Source organism: Xenopus laevis, chromosome 2L (assembly GCF_017654675.1).
Source record: "Xenopus laevis strain J_2021 chromosome 2L, Xenopus_laevis_v10.1, whole genome shotgun sequence".
NCBI lineage: Eukaryota > Metazoa > Chordata > Amphibia > Anura > Pipidae > Xenopus > Xenopus laevis.
This window is the reverse complement of record NC_054373.1, coordinates 46,301,457-46,318,824: the sequence shown is the minus strand read 5'-3', so window position 1 is coordinate 46,318,824 and position 17,368 is coordinate 46,301,457. Positions and strand designations below refer to the sequence as shown.

Below are 17,368 nucleotides of genomic sequence, written 5' to 3'. Positions count from 1 at the left end.
CATTTTGGTGTTACTGTTCCTGTAACTTCAGTCATGTAAAGATCTGGAGCTGGACATCCCTGCCCTGTGTCATCCCTATTCCTAACCACAACAATAAAGCATGTGGCATCCCAGTTATTTACACACAACTGCCAGTGGCAGCAGCAGCTCTGCTCGGTCCCTGCCTTCCTTCATTTGTCTGAAACCAAGTCCTCTACCTCTCCTTCCTTAATACCTTTAAGAAAATGTAATGTACACGTGTTCTTTCCATTCGTTGAACTGGTCCCTATCAACAGAATAATGCAGAAGCCACATTACATATGTATATTCCTCCCTGCCCCAAAATAACCCAGCTCTGTGGATACTTACAAATGTGATAACCCTATAGTAAAGATAATTCCCCGTGCCTTCTTTCCTCTAGTCCCGGTAAGGGCCACATTTTGAAAATTGAATTGAATTGAAAATCAAATTCGAAATTCACCTATTCGCCACCTAAAACCTGCCAAATTGCTGTTTAAGTCAATGGGAAAAGTCCAGGGATCAATTTGGAGTTGTTTGCAGCCTTCCTGGCATTCAAGTTTTTTCGGAGAAAAAACTCGAATCGAGTTTTGAAAATTCAAATCAAATTTGATTTGAATTCGATTTGAGTTTTTGTGGTCAATTCCATTCATTTGAGTTTAAAAAAATTAGATTTTATTAATACATTTCGATTGGTCGAATTTTGAATTTATGGGAGTTTAGGGGAGTTTTTAAAAACTCTCATGAATTTCAACCTTTGATAAATGTGCCTCTAAGTGTCCTCTTGTTACCTTTCCCCAACCCCAGGAAATAAAGTCTAAGTTTTATACTGATCTTGTGTGTATTTGCAGTACATAGAAGTTCATACACCCCCTAAGGCAGCTATTTCTAAGAAAACCCAATCTGATTTGGCAAGCCTTTCACTGTGAGTTACATTTATTCCCTTAATTAATTTGATTGCCCTTCCCTGAACCATATCTACTTCATCTTTTGTATTTGTTATAGATAAATGACAAAAACTCTGCCAGCCAAAATCTATACATGAGCAGAATTTTGGGCCCAATTTATGCAGTGTTGAGAACATTGTACAACAATAAAGATGCTTTGAGATTCAACTATATATATATATATATATAGACACTTTAAAGGAGAAGGAAAGCTACGGAGACATTTTATTGCCAATAGATAAGCTGCAATAGTGCAAGCTAGAATGCTATATTTATTCTGTAGAATGTTTTACCATACCTGAGTAAAAAGCTCTAGAAACTCTCTGTTTGTTTAGGATAGGAGCTGCAGTATTAACATGGTGTGACATCACTTCCTGCCTGAGTCTCTCCCTGCTATGGGCTCAGATTACAGTAGAGAAGGGAGGGGGCGGGGAAGAGGAGCAAACTGAGCATGCTCTTGCCCAGGGCAATGAGGTTTAAGCTGAAGGCAGGAAGTCTAATACAGAAGCCCATGTGTACACAATAGAAGGAAAGAAATGCTGTGTTTCTTTTGACAGGGGACTCAGAGCTGCACTACTTTGGGGGTTTACTGGTATATTTAGATGGACCTTTCTGATAAGGCTTACTTAGTTTTAACCTTTCCTTCTCCTTTAATGAACTGATAAATCATCAACATGTCACCAACTAATATGTGTATATATATATATATATATATATATATATATGACATATGCAGGTTATTTTCCTAGTCATTGGCAAAGGAGATCCTGGTTTAGATGTCAGTAGAGGGATTTTCAGGTTGGTACATAGGACACCTCCTTGCTGGGGAAGCCCAGTGCCGTGCTATGATGGCAGATGTAGTGTGGGCGAGGGATCAAGTTCTAATAACAAGTGGTTGCGGAGGTTTCAGGGCCAGTCTCTGTATCATTCATGACTTATGCTGAAGGTTCTCATTGGCATTATCACTGGCATCTGCCATAAAATTCCATCTGTTGCTGTAGCAATCCTGTTACCTTGATTGGGAGATGGAAACAGCTACTCACGTGCATTGTCATCGTGTTGTATATTCTGACTTGCACAACTGGTACTTGGAAAAATAGTTATGTTAAAGGGGTTTTCAGTATAAAACAGTTGAACATCATGATAATTGATCTGTACTCACGTTCTAGTTTCTTATAATAAGGAACACAAATGTTAGAGATGATTTGGCCTAACTGGGGATTCAGAGCATCCCTTCTACAGGGATTTCGGGTGCAAATTACTGCATTTCGGTCCCACTTGACCAAGATGGACATTAGATGACATTTATGTTTTTCATTGGAGTTGGTAAGGTAGGTTTAAGGTGCAAATTACTGAGAATGGGTAACAGACCTGTAACTGTGGGTGACTGGTTAAGAATGTCTGTCTCTCGTGGTATTGAAAAATGTGTTGGCTTTTATAAATAATAGGCAATGTATATATTTAGAGACTATAAATACCAGTACATAATTAGTAGCAGAACGAATGGTTTTATAAAGAGTTCTTTGCATTTTCTCACAGGTCGTATAGCTGCCCTGAACATGCTACATAAGCAGGTACCAATTAACTCTGTGCCTTTCTTCTGGACTTCACTGCTAGGAAAAAGTATCCGTTACACAGGTAAGTCTCACCATGTCACTGTCGGCAGATAATGCAGCCTGAAAGGGAGAGAAACAGGAGATCATTATTAGGAAGCTTGAAAAAAATCTCTCATTCCAGGAAGCAGGAGCAATTACAATCTCACCAACTGGTTTAAATACTCCTTACGTTATTTTCCAGGACTGTAAGGAAGTGTAGGGACAGGGCCATGACAGGGCTAGGAAGAGGACCCAGAAAAGAAAAGGTTGAAAACAGTTGTAGGAGGATGTTGTGCAGTAAGGGATTGCCTAGAAAGCAATAGAGGGAATTAGGTGGACAAAGCAGTAGGAGTCAGGGTTTATTAGGATGATGATGGTGGGGAAGGGGTAAATTAATAATTACAGCTAAGTGATATTGACATGCGGGTATGGAACTAGGGGCCAGGAGCTATGGTGGACGTAGTTTGTCTGGGCTAGGGGTTGCAGAGATTAGCTGCTGTTAAAAGGGAAGGGATAAAGACAAGGGGGGCTAGCCTAAGGATCTTCGATATGGTGGATAATCATAAGCAGTGGAGATCCAGTTGGATAGTCTAATGTTACAGTGTTTGAAAATGTAAAGTTTTATATGATTGAAGATTTTTATTTAATACATTTGAGTGTGACCTTTTCAATCATATGCCAGGCTGTGGATTGGAAATGTGCCTTGTGCCTCACAAGGAAACTTCGGGCGACTTCGGAAAACTAAAGTAACATGTATGCCATCCTGCCGGCGATTCACATTCTTCCCGGTTGGATGGCATTTCAGGGAGATTAGTCGCCTGCAGTAGCGAAGATTTATTGCAGGCGACTAAATGTCCCCATGTGCCACCGCCCTAAGGAGACCTGTGACTGGCATTGCAATAAACATGCACCAAAACTGTAGTAAATGTGTAACCCTGAGGGGTTTTCACTGCTTTGCAAGCAGAGAACTGCTACTTCAGATAATGGGACTTTATGCTGAACTACGTTGTATAACTCTCAGAAGAACTCTTGGACATCAGTGGTTGAACAGGAATAAAGTAGTTTAACTTTACTTTGTACTACCCACACAACCAGTTTTCTGCCGCCAGCATAAAAGGATTTTTCAGTGTTGCCGCATAGCATATACTACCTTTCTAACCACTAGAGTGCCTACAGTCTAGCAAGTGTCATATAGGGAACTACTCCACACTATTTCTCCTTGTTGGTGCACACAACTGCTCTTGCTGCTGTAGCTTACCTTGTCTATCTCACACTCTTGGAGAGTTATTATCCTGCAACTTACTACAAGCCCGAAGCCTAAGGGCACAAGGAGTGTTGGTTCTGCTGCTCTTAGCCTGTATTTTTCTTTTTTTGCAGGCTTTTAGATAAGCGGATCCAAGATCTTAACTCCGTAAAACTGTACCGACAAGATCAGCTTTCACCTCTGCTCTGCTACACAAAGTGGAAACAACCTGGAATGCACCCAAAAATGTCTGCTTTCAGTGAGACACAGCTTCTTACACCACTGCCTGCTTTAGCATTTTTGGGCCAATCCCCACTCGGCTCTACTTCGTATAGCCGAGCTGAGGCGGAAGCTGTTCTTGTCAGTGCCTGTCTTAGCTGAACAAAGATTATTATAAACATGGCACCATGTGTGAAAGAATGACATGCAGGATATCTGTCAGCATATCTGTCATGGAGTTGTGATGTGTACTTGAAATAAAAGCCAAACCCAAATGTCCACTTTTAAAGGTTACGGTGAAGGTTACACATCGATTGAACTGAAAGGAAACCTAGAGGAATTGAAGTTCCTGGCCTTTTATATCAAGTAAGTGGACACATGACCTCTGCCTAAAAAGAGTTATGATATATAGACATAACAGAATGTATATATATGTTTTCCCCCCATATAGGGATGAGTATGTTGTTGCAGTGTCCAGCATGAACTATGACCCAATTGTGGCACAAGTAGCAGAAGTCATGCTCTCTGGCCGGAGAATTACCAAAAAGGAAGTGCTGTAAGTACCTATAAAAGTGCTGACGATAACTATTTGCTGCTTTCAACAGCTCACAAGGAATGTTTAGATACAGGACTCTTTGTGTTATTGTTAAACCTTCCTTCTGCTGCTTATAAGGTGTAAACTTTTGTCTTGTGTGCATCTTAAGGTGGCCAAACAAGCTGCTCTTTTCCCAATATGCCCACCTTGAGGTATGTGTTATAGGGCTGGTTGGATGGTTTTGCCCTTGGACCAACAATCAGATCATAAGTGCTGCCAATGTAGGCTTTGGCAAGACTTGTGTGATCCTTTGCCTATGGAGAAATCAAACCCGCCTGATCTGGACAATTTTTGGCTAGATATTAGTCTAACCGGACCGGTCCTCTAGTACCGTACATGGGTAAATAAGCTGCTAACTCACTCCAAAAGTTGATAATATGCATTAGTTGCCTTGACAAACCTCTAGCTAGGGCCTTGAAGCAGTGTCTCTACTGGATTACGCTGATTATTATATTGTCCATACAGGGGCCAGTAAAAGCTGCTTATCAGCCTGTGTATGGAACCAGTTGATGGGCCTGTCTGTCCAATATCTGGGCAGGCAGGTTTGGTTTTCCTGTTGAGGAGACGACCACTTTGCTGTGTTGTTGTGGTCTTCTTTGAAAGCAGAGGATGGAGCGTGACACCTGGACCTTATGGGTTATCCATTAAGCACAGACCATTTATTTAATGCCTGCTGTATTATTATTATTCAAGTTCACCTGCTTGAAGGCAGTTCTATCACAAATTTCTTGGTTGTGGGAGTCCACCATATCTTTGCCCTGGGCCCAGAGGTCCTTAAGCTGAACCTGTTTGAAATTAAATGTATAGTCGTCTTTATTATTGGATGTATAATAGGGTGACTGTCACAACCATATTTTTAAATAATATCTTGTTTGAGTTAAGGGAACTCCCAACTGTTCTGTAGGGATCCACCAAAACATATATGCCACTTTTTGGCTAGTAGTTACCATGAGGATATAAAGGAAGAGACTTGCAGTGTAAGGGCATAATTCAAGATCCCAAATGCAGGATTTGAAGATTATAGGCAGATAGAGGGGTAAAAAGAACTAGCAGTCAGTAAGGCAGAGGATCACCTTTAATAAGAGTTTGAAGCAGGGTTCATGGGCCTTTAGCTACAGCTCTGCCTGTGGTGATAAATGTGAATGTCACAGGGCAGTATTTGTGGCTCCTGCCCCATAGAAAAGTAACATGTCCATATTTGGACCGACCAATAGGATGAGTGATTGTGGGGTGTCTGAAACCCCAAGGTAACACTGGGTTGGCTGATGGGTAAAAGATATTACTTAAAGACTATTACTATAAACATTTATTTATCACTTCACCCACATTACAATGAATTTAATGCATATGGCACTCAGAGGAGATATTGGGGGTTGTGGTGCTAAAACAGTGCTGTGGAAGCAATTCTTTTTTCTCCAGTTATGTTTGCAGACACCTGTATCCCTAATTGTCATATATGTATCAGTAATGATTTTTCAGATGGGCGACTTCTTAGTAAATATTATTTGAAATTTTTTGTGCATTCCTGCAAAACAAAAATGTGAGCCTAAGGGCTTCTCCTGGTGTGTTCCAAAAATGTATTTGTCATGTCATCTGTGAGAACAGGGTGTGGTTGGAAGAATGCTGCCTGTGGATCTGCTTCCCTTTACACAAAAGGGCAATGGCACGCTGTTTTGTCGCCCACAACATCAAAATAGTCTGGTCTGGCCTACCTGAAAAGGCCATATAGTGCTTATAAGATTTGGGAGAAGAAAACCACTGCATGAGCCTCTATTTCCCCCAGTTTTTTTAATCATCCAGCCTTTAAGCTCGTGTAACAATTGGATTGACTGACCACATTGCAAGTTACCATTGAGAACAGAGAAAGAAATGCCGTGCTTTGTTTATGTGGATGCTGAGGCCCTTGCAAGGCTGGGTTGTACTATAGTGATACTGTAGCTCTTCCAATCTTCTGCTTATTTCCAAGCCTTCCCGTGCTACAGTTTTGCACATAAAACTGACATTTCATTCATTCATTCATTCATTTATTTACTAAATACCAGTATGGTATTCCATTTACTTTTTTATGGCTACGACAATTTTTTCCTTTCTGTAATATGTAGGGATGCACTGAATCTACCAATTTGGGATTTGGCTTTCATGAAGGATTTTGCCAAATCTGAAACCAAACTCAAATTTCCATATACTGTATGAATAAGGGTAGGTTCTGGAATAGTTAATGAAGTCAGACAGTGTAGTCAGGGCATGTTTTATATTGCAGATTTCAGAGTACACCATACACTGGGTTCCAGCAGCAAACAATAGGGAAATATGTATTCACATTTCCTTTGAAGGTAAACCCCTCCTGTCTCAAAGATGGCATCAGAGCCACACTACTGCGTTATCAGGGGTTATGGTTTATTTCACATCAACAGAAATGATTTTGCTAACTGGTTCCTTTCTTCCAACAGGGCAGAAGACTTTTTGAGTCTAATAACTAAATAAAAATGCCAAGGAGGAGCCACATGGATATCTGAAGAGTAAACACACAAAAGGGACATGCTATATGGCACCTTACGTTCCTATGACCAACGTAGTGATGTTATTGATTTACATAATGAAAACGAAAGATACATAACTGGGGATGTGCCCAATTATTAGGTTTTAATCTTCTTCAAAGTTTGCCTCAGGTGTACCCCAGCTGACCCCCCCCCATCTGGCTTTGGCTGGGCACATGTACATATTCATATTTGCCCTACTAGAATTGGCACATGGAACAAAAAAGAAATATTGCAGTGCAGCATTCATGAGCCAGTCGCTCTGCCTGCTGAATTTCTTTGATGAAGGGGTAGCAGCTAAGCCACTGATATTACTGGGCAGGAGGAGTTCCTAACTACTTTGCACTCTTCCAATAATTGTATCTTTCCTTCTCCTTTGTTTAGCTTAGTTTTGTTTACTTATGTTTTGTAAATACATTGAACAGCAAATGGGACAAGGGGTTAGTGCAGAGGTTTTAGGCTATGTGCACACGGAGCCTACTCTCCTCTGCTCTCAGCCTGCATATTTTTGCAGGCTGAGAGAAGTGGATCTGTGTGTGCCTCTACTACATTTTCTAAGCCACTTCAGCCTGCTTCTACACACGTCACATGGAGGGAGGTCAGCCTGAAGATGCCTCATTTATCATATTTGGGCTGACCTCAGCTCCGCCCCTTGTGAGTGCACGCAGGTGGAGCTAATGCAAATCAATTGAGAAGGCGCACAGATTGGATCCGCTTCTCTCGTCCTGCAAAAAATTTGCAGGCCGTTAGCAGCGGAGCCTATGCTCCGTGTGCCAATGCTCTTAGAATTCATTTTAATCATAAAGTGAGCAGAAAGTATTTGTAACACCATCTTTATAATATACCATCACCCTGACATTAGTTTGCTTAGAAAAAAAAGTGGGTTCATTTATGTTGTAATGTATAAAGCTGTTTAACACCCAATATGATTTCAGCACTCCAATGAAAAGTGCCGGAGATATTTTATCACAAGGAGACTTTCTAGCAATGCTCACCATCACATTGTACTGCAAAAACCTGCTTGTCTTGCACTACAAGGAAGAGCTGGTTCCAGTAGGAGAAGCATTCTTATTTGGTTGCTGCTGGGAATACACCTAAAGGGGCACTAACCTAACTGCACACACAGCAATATCAGAGTCTTAAAGGCAGTGTCAGACTGGAACACCAGGGGCCCACCCAAAAAACCTTAGACCAGGGGCCCACTCAGTACTATTATTCTTCCTCTCCTCACTCAACCTCTATTCTCCTAGTCTCTTTTCTTTACATACTATAATCTATTATTCCATCTATTTAGCCTTTTTTTCTCATAGAAATAGGTAATGACCATGAAATAGGCCAAATGTTTAGCAGCATGAGGCCCACTGGCACCTCGGCCCACCAAGACTTTTCCTGGTATCCCGGTGGGCCAGTCCGACACGGCTTAAAGGGAAGTAGGCGGAAACTTAAAAACTAGGGATGCACCGAATCCAGGATTCGATTCAGGATTCAGCCAGGATTCTGCTTTTTTCAGCAGGATTCCGCTGAATCCTTCTGCCTGGCCGAACCGAATCCGAATTTGCTTATGCAAATTAGGGGTGGGGAGAGAAATTGTGTGACTTTTTGTCACAACACAAGGAAGTAAAAAATGTTTTCACCTTACCACCCCTAATTTCTATATGCAAATTCGGATTCGGTTAGGTATTCGTCCGAATCTTTCGCAAAGGATTTGGGGGTTCGGCCGAATCCAGAATAGTTGATTCGGTGCATCCCTATTAAAAACATACACCAAGGTACTTGGATGTCTGGGCTCTGTATAACAAAAAGACACTGCAGAATTCTTACAAATAAACAAAACTGAGAGCTCATGCCTTTTGTGACTTATGGCTCCTGTAGGAAAAGCAGATTGGACACAGGCACCGCAACTTGGTCGGCCAACTCCAAGGTTTTTATTACGCTATGAATTGTACTTGCATTTCAATATTGCTCTTTTGAATTTACCCTTGAGCAATACAAACCATTGTCTCAGCACTGCAACTAGTATTTCAGCTTACAGGGTGTGGATTTTAAATACAGTCTTTGCAGAGTTGAAGCATTCTTTCATTAAGGTCACAACCTGTAGTAAATAAACCCAGCGTGCTGCTTTAAACTGAAGCAGGGGAATGCTTAATGTATGTATAAGTTGAACGTCAATGTTTGCTGATAGGAACTGGAAAGGGGACATGGCACAATTTATGAAGGTTAAGTATGTATAGTTTCTTAGTGAAGATTGGGAAAGTTTTCGCTGGTAAATACAATGGCAAAAACATGATACAGTGTGTAAGTAGACTATCAATTCAACAAAAATAAAAATGTGCTTAGACTAAGGTGAAATAGGTGCTGCTAAAATAAAACATTGTATTAAGCAGGAACAGAATTTTTCAGTAAGGGCTGAAAGATCCTTTATTTCAAAACAGCAACAAAAAAATAAACAAATTAATAAAAAAAAAAATTGGGAAGGATTTTATTGTGGAAAATGTCATCAAATACAACCAATTGAATTGGAAACAAACACTTCTGCAAGATGCCAATAAAGTCTTTTCTTATAACTCTTGCTTGATGTCTTGTCCCTTCTCTCCCAAAGCTTCCATCTTGTTACATTTCCTACAACACACACTGAAAGCCAACACAAAAAATACAGCATCTGCATGTGATCTATAAGGCAGCCCATGGTAGTAGAGTGCTATATTGCACAGGAGACTGTCTTATATCTATAGCAGGCACTCTATATAGATATATCTATCTATCTATCTATCTATCTACATACATACATACATACATACATATATACACATACATATATACATACACACACATATATACTTACATATAGGGGTTAGTTACCGTATATGGAAACCCTTTGCCTAATAGTGATGTTGTTTTTCATTGTGGCAGAACGGACTAAGGTCACTATTGGCGGCAGCTGGTGAGTGGTGGCCATACAATGATAAAAGATGGATACTAGTGATCTACTCTGCAAAGAATTCAGGATTTGGTTTGAGAGTTATGCAAAAACACCTTGGTAGTTGGCAGGTTTTAAAGGGACAATATACAGGTAAAAACTCATTTGCTAAAGATTAACACAGTAAATTGGACTTCTATTGTTTTAATTTAAAAAAATCCTATTTTTTCCATGATTTCTGACATAAAGCAAGAATATTAGTGCTTTATAACAGCAACCATAGATATTTCTTGATTAAAACAGGCAAATACTATGTTCAGCACAAGCCCTATTTAATCTTATAAAGGGGTGTATACTGTCCCTTTAAGGCAACACTGCTCCCCAATAAAAATTTTTTAAAAGGGCAGTAGACCCTATATTACTTTTTAGTTAAAAGTTCGGCTTTTCTTTCTACTGCACATGCACAGTAGAAAGAGGGAAGAGGAAGACAGAAGAGGATGGGTGCCATTTTCTGCTGATAGGAGCACCGGCCCGGGGTTTCAGGTAGGTCAATACATCACTTGGGGGTGCCTAACATTTGTGTACGAAGCCTTTCCTTCTCTTTTAACACAAGGCCTAACAAAAGACTGCAGCTGGGGAAAGAAAATGGCTTTTTTTTTTAACAAAGAGCTTCTTGATGGACTAGTGATTAGTTTTAACCAACTATTTGAGGACAAAAGTAACTCCCATTGCAAATTCCTGGTTTAGTAAGAATTAACAAGTCAATTTTTTAATTAAAGGGATGGTTCACCTTTACATTAACTTTCAGTATGTTATAGAGTGGATACTTCTAAGCAACTTTTCAGTTAGTCTTCATTTTTTCTTTTTTATAGGTTCTGAATTATTTGCCTTCTTCTTTCGATTCTTTCCAGCGTTCAAATGGGGGTCACTGACCCCCCCCCCATTTAGAAAACAAATGCTCTCATTTGTTATCGCTACTTTTTATTTCTTGCCTTTCTATTCAGGCCCTCTCCTATTCATATTCCACTCTCTTATTCAAATCAATGCATGGTTGCTAGGGTAATTTGGATCCAAGCAACGAGACCAATTGCAAATTCAGAATATCATAATTTAAAAGGTGAACACCCCTAAAATAGGCAAATGGTCAGCAAAATACCTATTCATTGCACTGTTGAAAGAATATGGAATAATTATCCTTTAAACATTAGTAATATTACAATAAAGGTAAAAAAGTTGTACCCCTTGTCTAGCCCCTACAACTGAACAGCAATTAACTGTGCTTAGTCTACTAAAACGCACACAATGAAAGCAAAGGTCTGATAGATTAATATGGATTACGGTACTGTTGTAATTTAGAAGCAATGCAAGCATTCTTGGGCTTTAATGGAGGGTTTTCGAGCATTTGGGAATCGCAGGAGGTGCTATGTGATGCTTTTTGGCCGGCCTGAAAAGGGCCATAGAACTAGGGACTTTGCAATGTTGTGTGTATGTATTGGTTGAAAAGCAATTATGCTTTCCCTGTGGGTAAATGTAACTTGGGGGTTATAAATATGGGCATTTTCAAAAATAGGGGACCCAATACATTTGCTCTTATATAAAAAAAGCACCAGTAGACATGCCTAATAACAGATCTAATCTACTTACCATGTTTTGCAGGGTATAGCAGCAGGATTAGAGGGATTGACTTGCAGCTGCCCTCTGTATAGATTTGTTTTCCTTGAAAACATCAATAATCCCAGTTGAACAGTAGCCACTTTCAACAGTTCTTCAACTGGCAGCTTTAGCACAGAGGAACAACATAAAGCTTGCCACTGAAGAACTGCTCCTAGTGGGCCAGAAACATGCGGCCTAGAAAGAGTGGGCGTCCGCTCTGCAATAAAAGAACAGCTCCATGATTTAAATGCATGCAATGGTGGTAGATCCCTTGGTAGCATCCTTACATTAAAGTCACTAGAACAGAGCTATACAGTCCAGTGTGTATTGAATCCCACTCTTCAGCTCCATTGTTTGGATTAGTTGGACCATCAGAGCAATGAGATGACCTGCTGCCCCTTAACATCTTCCCACCCAAGGCTCAAGCCTTTCCACAAGTCCGGGCCTAGTTGTTGCCTAGTAATCACCATAGATGATAATGTTACCAAGAGTCCACAGGCCTTGCTGATTGTACAGTGCGTTGCTCTACCTTGTGCTTGACAAACACTTAATCAGTGGGTATATTAACATATGAAGTCAGCCAGACAACTGCAGCAACATTTTGTATTATTGTTATAAGTATACATGGAGCCACAAGAGATTAATATTTTTTTTTTTTTTTACCATTTAGAGTTCGGGAGTATCAGTTCTGTAGTAAACTGTACTATTATAACTAATCAGGTAACTAAAAATAATATATCACTATATAAGCATTTTTGACATGCCAGTATTAAAAGAAAACTTAATCTTAACTAAAGAAGTAGCTAGAAATGTTGTACATTGTGGTTTGGGCTTCTGCACCAGCCCAAAGCAACCACAGCCCTTTAGCAGTAAAGATACTGTATGTCTCCAAAGATGCCCCAGTAGCTCCCCATCTTCTTTTCAGTGTATTCACTGCACATGCTCTGTGCTGCCGTCACTTACTGAACTTAGGAACCGACGCATAATATACTGTATATATGGAATATTAATGTCACAATATAAGGCTGATTAGTAATTAATACAGATAATTACTACATGACAGCACAGTAACCAGTGCAACTAGCATCATGATTTAATTATCAACCTTGTAGAATCAGCTTTTATAACAAGAAAACCTCATTTTCTGCTCGTAAATATGTGACCACCCCTAAGCTTAACTTCCCAACAGCTGCTCAGAGCCCACTGAGCATGTGAGTGTCACAGACACTTTCCAAGATGGTGACCCCCTGCGACAAGTTTGAAGTCCTGGATCATTGCTGCTATTGACAAGCTGAAACTTAAGACTGGTGCAAAAAGATCAGTATATAAAATATTGCATTTTTAGCCACATAATTTTTAGGGTGTAGTTCTCCTTTAAAAAGCTTATCCCACACTACTAATCTGGACTCTAGCTATTTTGATGAGAAGTCTCCTTTCGAGCACTCAGTTTTTGTTGCTACCTCTTACCTTGCTAAGAAACACATCTGCTAAAGTGCTCATCAGACACCCAGACCAAATTTCCTTTTCCGTGCATTGCTGGGACTGGGGCTGGGATGCCGAGCATTCCTCACATGCCTAGCACATATGATATGAATTCCAACCTAGCTGACGGCCCCATAGTGTCGTATACACAATGTTAAAATCCAGCCTCCACCTCCCTGTAACCTTTTCCAGAACTTCTCCCTTCTCAAAGTCTCCGCTCCTCCCCACAGGGCTAGCTGGAATAAATCAAAGGGGCTGTCTCTCCTGGGAACAGCCTTGGTCAGGGAAATAAATTAGATCATGGAGAATTGCCGGGTTCTGGGGCAGCTAGGGAGTCACAAGTTGGTTCTTCTGATCTAGAGATATTGACTTTTTCACTGTGTCCCCTGCAGGAAAATATTCTGGGGACATTTACAATGTATATATTTTGAAGGGTTTATAAGACATTTGGAGTGTTCATACCAGAGCCACTCATGTTTCTGGCCTTCCACTGGAGACAGTTACCCCCTTTCCAATTTTAGCAGAAACATGTCACTAGATCTAGATATAACCTAGGGGCACATTTACTTAGCTCGAGTGAAGGAATAGAATAAAAAATACTTCGAATTTCGAATGTTTTTTTTGGCTACTTCAACCATCGAATTGACTACTTCGACCTTCGAATCAACTAAAAATCGTTCGACTATTTGACCATTAGATAGTCGAAGTACTGTCTCTTTAAAAAAAAAAAACTTAGACCACCTACTTCGCCACCTAAAACCTACCGAGCATCAATGTTAGCCTATGGGGAAGGTCCCCATAGGCTTTCTAACAAATTTCTGATCGAAGGAAAATCATTCGATCGATATATTAAAATCCTTCGATTCAAAGAATTTAATCGTTCGATCGAATGATTTTTCCTACAATCGTTCGAACGAAGGAATAGCGGTAAATCCTTCGACTTCGATATTCGAAGGATTTTATTTCGACGGTCGAGTATCGAGGGTTAATTAGTGTTGCTCTCTCCTCTGCCCACCCCCACTTCAGCTCCCTGTTTACTAACCTGTGTCAATCTCTGAAATTGCTTGAACCAGAGCAGATTCCGGAGTTATGCTGTGCTTGAGGGACGAATGGAAACAGTGGCCCAGCCTATCAGATCACTGTTCTAACTCCAAGTGTGGCATTACTCAAGAAGTCACCCTTCTTCAAGCCATGCCAGATCTCAGCACAGTGTTGGAACAACCAATGGCGGGCAACATGCAGAACATACAGAAATTATATAATTTTTAGTCGTGGTTGCAACATTACCTGCCCTGCCTCCATCTTTGATAGAGTCCGTATAAATGGATGAATGTGAAAAGTGTGTCAACTGCATTATATAGATGATCGGATCATTGGAATCAGATTCCAGATTAGCTAAATATCTGCAAGAATGGCATCTCCTGGACAACCACAACACGCTTCCATAGAACTCTGCCATCTCAATTGGTGGTTCCATTTCTGATCCAATTAGTCACTGTGCAAGCTTAGCTATGCTCACGTCATGCCATGAGTCAAGTCACAGGATTAGACAGACAGATCAGCCAGCTATCCCTGTCTGCTCACATCACAAATGAGACCCATTCACATCCACCCTCTACTGCAGGGGTCCCCAACCTTTTTTACTTGTGAGCCACATTCAAATGTAAAAAGAGTTGGGGAGCAACGCAAGCATGAAAAAAGTCCCTTGGGGTGTCAAATAAAGTCTATAATTGGCTATTTGGTAGCCCCTTTGTGGACTGGCAGTCTACAAGAGGCTCAACTTGGCAGTATACTTAGTTTTTATGCAATTAAAACTTGCTTTCAAGCTTGGAATTCAAAAATAAGCACGTGATTTGAGGACCCTGAGAGCAACATCCAAGGGGTTGGAGAGCAACATGTTGCTCGCGAGCTACTGGTTGGGGATCACTGCTCTACTGGAAACCAGAGGCTGCATTCTAAAGAAAGGCTGGGAATGGGGGAGACAATCACATGGCAGGTAGATGGATCTGGAAGCCATGGAGGACTTTCCCCAGCACCAGATGTCAATCAGTGTTAGAATGAGAAATAGAGAGACATATTATATATGTAAGTATATAAAATTTAGATAAACAGCCCAAAATGTGAAAACTCTATAACATATGACAAGGGACACATTCCACTCTGCGTATTGGAGAAGAATAGGGCATTACTAGGTTACCAGACATATGTGTGCGAATACGCTACAATTTTAATTATGCATCTTCCGCTTATTCCTAAGGACTAAAGGTCCCCGTAGACGCAACGATTTTTCTTTGGGGAACGACAGATTTCAGCGCAATCCGACCAACCCGTCAAATTATCGTGCGGGTTGGTGGGATTCAAACGATTGTACATCTTACGATTTTTCAGCCGACATTTGTCAGAAAATTGATCGGCCAGGTTTAAAATCGTCCCAGTGCAATCTATCTATGTTTGCAGGGCCAAGCAGGCAGCTACTCTTCAGTTTTGCTGGCAATATCGCCTGAAATGGTCTTTTTAGTTGATGGACAAATCATACATTTCGAGATAAATGTGGTCTCACGGTAACGATTGGATCTTTTAAAAATCTTTACATTTATGGCCAGCTTTAGTGGGTATTACTTGGACAACTCTTGCTGCACAGTTACCGTCTCCTAGAAATGTATTGCCAAGTTAAAACAATGTTAAATGCAAGGTAAGCAATGCACAGAGCTGGTGTACACTTAAAATGGCACGACTATGAGACACCTATGGTCCCCCGATAACTATGCTATATATCTGTGTGTCCGTATATTATTGGGGTGGTTCACCTTTTGAGTTATTCAAAGTTAATTTTGGTCTCTTATTCAAATCAATGCATGGTTGCTAGAGTAATGTGGCACCTAGAAATCCGATTGCTGGAATTGCCAACTAGAAGCTGAATAAAAAGTAAAAAACCCAAACCACATAAAAAATGAAAAGAAAAAAAAAACAAAAAACTTGCAAATGGTCTCAGTATATCACTCTCTGCATCATACTAAAAGCTAAAGATTTACGTTAACTGTTAGTATGGTATAGAATGGCTAATTCTACACAACTTTTCAGCTGGTCTTCATTATTTATTTATTTATTTTTTATAGTTTGGAATTGCTGCCTTCTTCTGACTCTTTCCAGCTTTCAACTGGGGGTCATGGACTCCATCTTGAAACAAATGCTCTGTAAGGCTACAAATTTTATTGCTACTTTTTATTATTCGTCTTTCTATTCATTTTCCAGTCCCTTATTCAAATCAATGCATGGTTGCTGGGGAAATTTGGACCCTAGCAATCAGATTGCTGAAACTGCAAACTGGAGAGCTTCTGAATAAAAAGTTAAATAACGCCAAAAGCACAAATAATAAAAAATTAAACCAACTGCAAATTGTCTCAGAATATCACGCTCTACATTATACTAAAAGTGAACTTGAAGGTGAACACCCCCATTAATGATATATATCTCACCTGCAACACAACAGAGAATGTAACTTTGTAGGGGCAGTATCTGTTGTGCATGAAGTTTGTAGAACATTTCTGCATACATTGATTTAGGTGATGGGCACTCCTTAATATGCTTTAGTGGTTTAATTTCTTATGCTCTGCACCCAAGACGGCATTGGTAAAGAAAAGAGACTGCTTGCTTCAGCCTGATAACCCAGCGAGACAGCTAACTGCCCCCCATTACTTTCGGACAATCATAAAAGGCTTTTGCATCTTTTCAGCAACTTATGATAAGAGGTTACTGTCACCACTACCTTGCCCTGTCTTAGGTCATTTTTGATACCATGAGCCGTTTTGGCAACTGTGAGAAAAGTCAAAAAGTGTGACCACAGCAGAACAAGAAGTCATTTACAAATAAAGGTACAAAACTAACCAAGTGTAGTAACCCAACAGTTTTCTGCCTGACCCATGGCACTGGACACAGATTCCTTTAGATCATAACCACATGACTGTTTGGTACAAGGACTTTGATACAGATATCAGCTGAACAAAACAAACCCAATATACAACAGGAACAAAGATTCCACCATGTGGTTACTGTCCAAATCCTAAAAACAAAAAAATCTAAAAGAAAACACAATCGTGTGTGTGTGTGTGTGTGTGTGTGTGTGTGTGTGTGTGTGTGTGTGTGTGTGTGTGTGTGTGTGTGTGTGTGTGTGTGTGTGTGTGTG

The 17,368-nt window shown here is 40.3% G+C and overlaps 1 protein-coding gene across 2 annotated transcripts in view; it reads left to right on the top strand.

The window, feature by feature from the left end:
• The window catches only part of LOC108708025 (apoptosis-inducing factor 3), a 45,143-nt gene extending 37,956 nt beyond the window's left edge, over positions 1–7,187 (top strand). For both annotated transcript variants that reach the window (XM_018246274.2, XM_041581825.1), the window contains exons 16-19: positions 2,484–2,582; positions 4,292–4,367; positions 4,453–4,557; positions 7,047–7,187. In XM_018246274.2, the coding sequence (XP_018101763.1) occupies positions 2,484–2,582; positions 4,292–4,367; positions 4,453–4,557; positions 7,047–7,080 (314 nt within the window). In that variant the 3' untranslated portion in view covers positions 7,081–7,187. The remainder of the gene's footprint in view (positions 1–2,483; positions 2,583–4,291; positions 4,368–4,452; positions 4,558–7,046) is intronic.
• Positions 7,188–17,368: the final 10,181 nt, after the last annotated feature.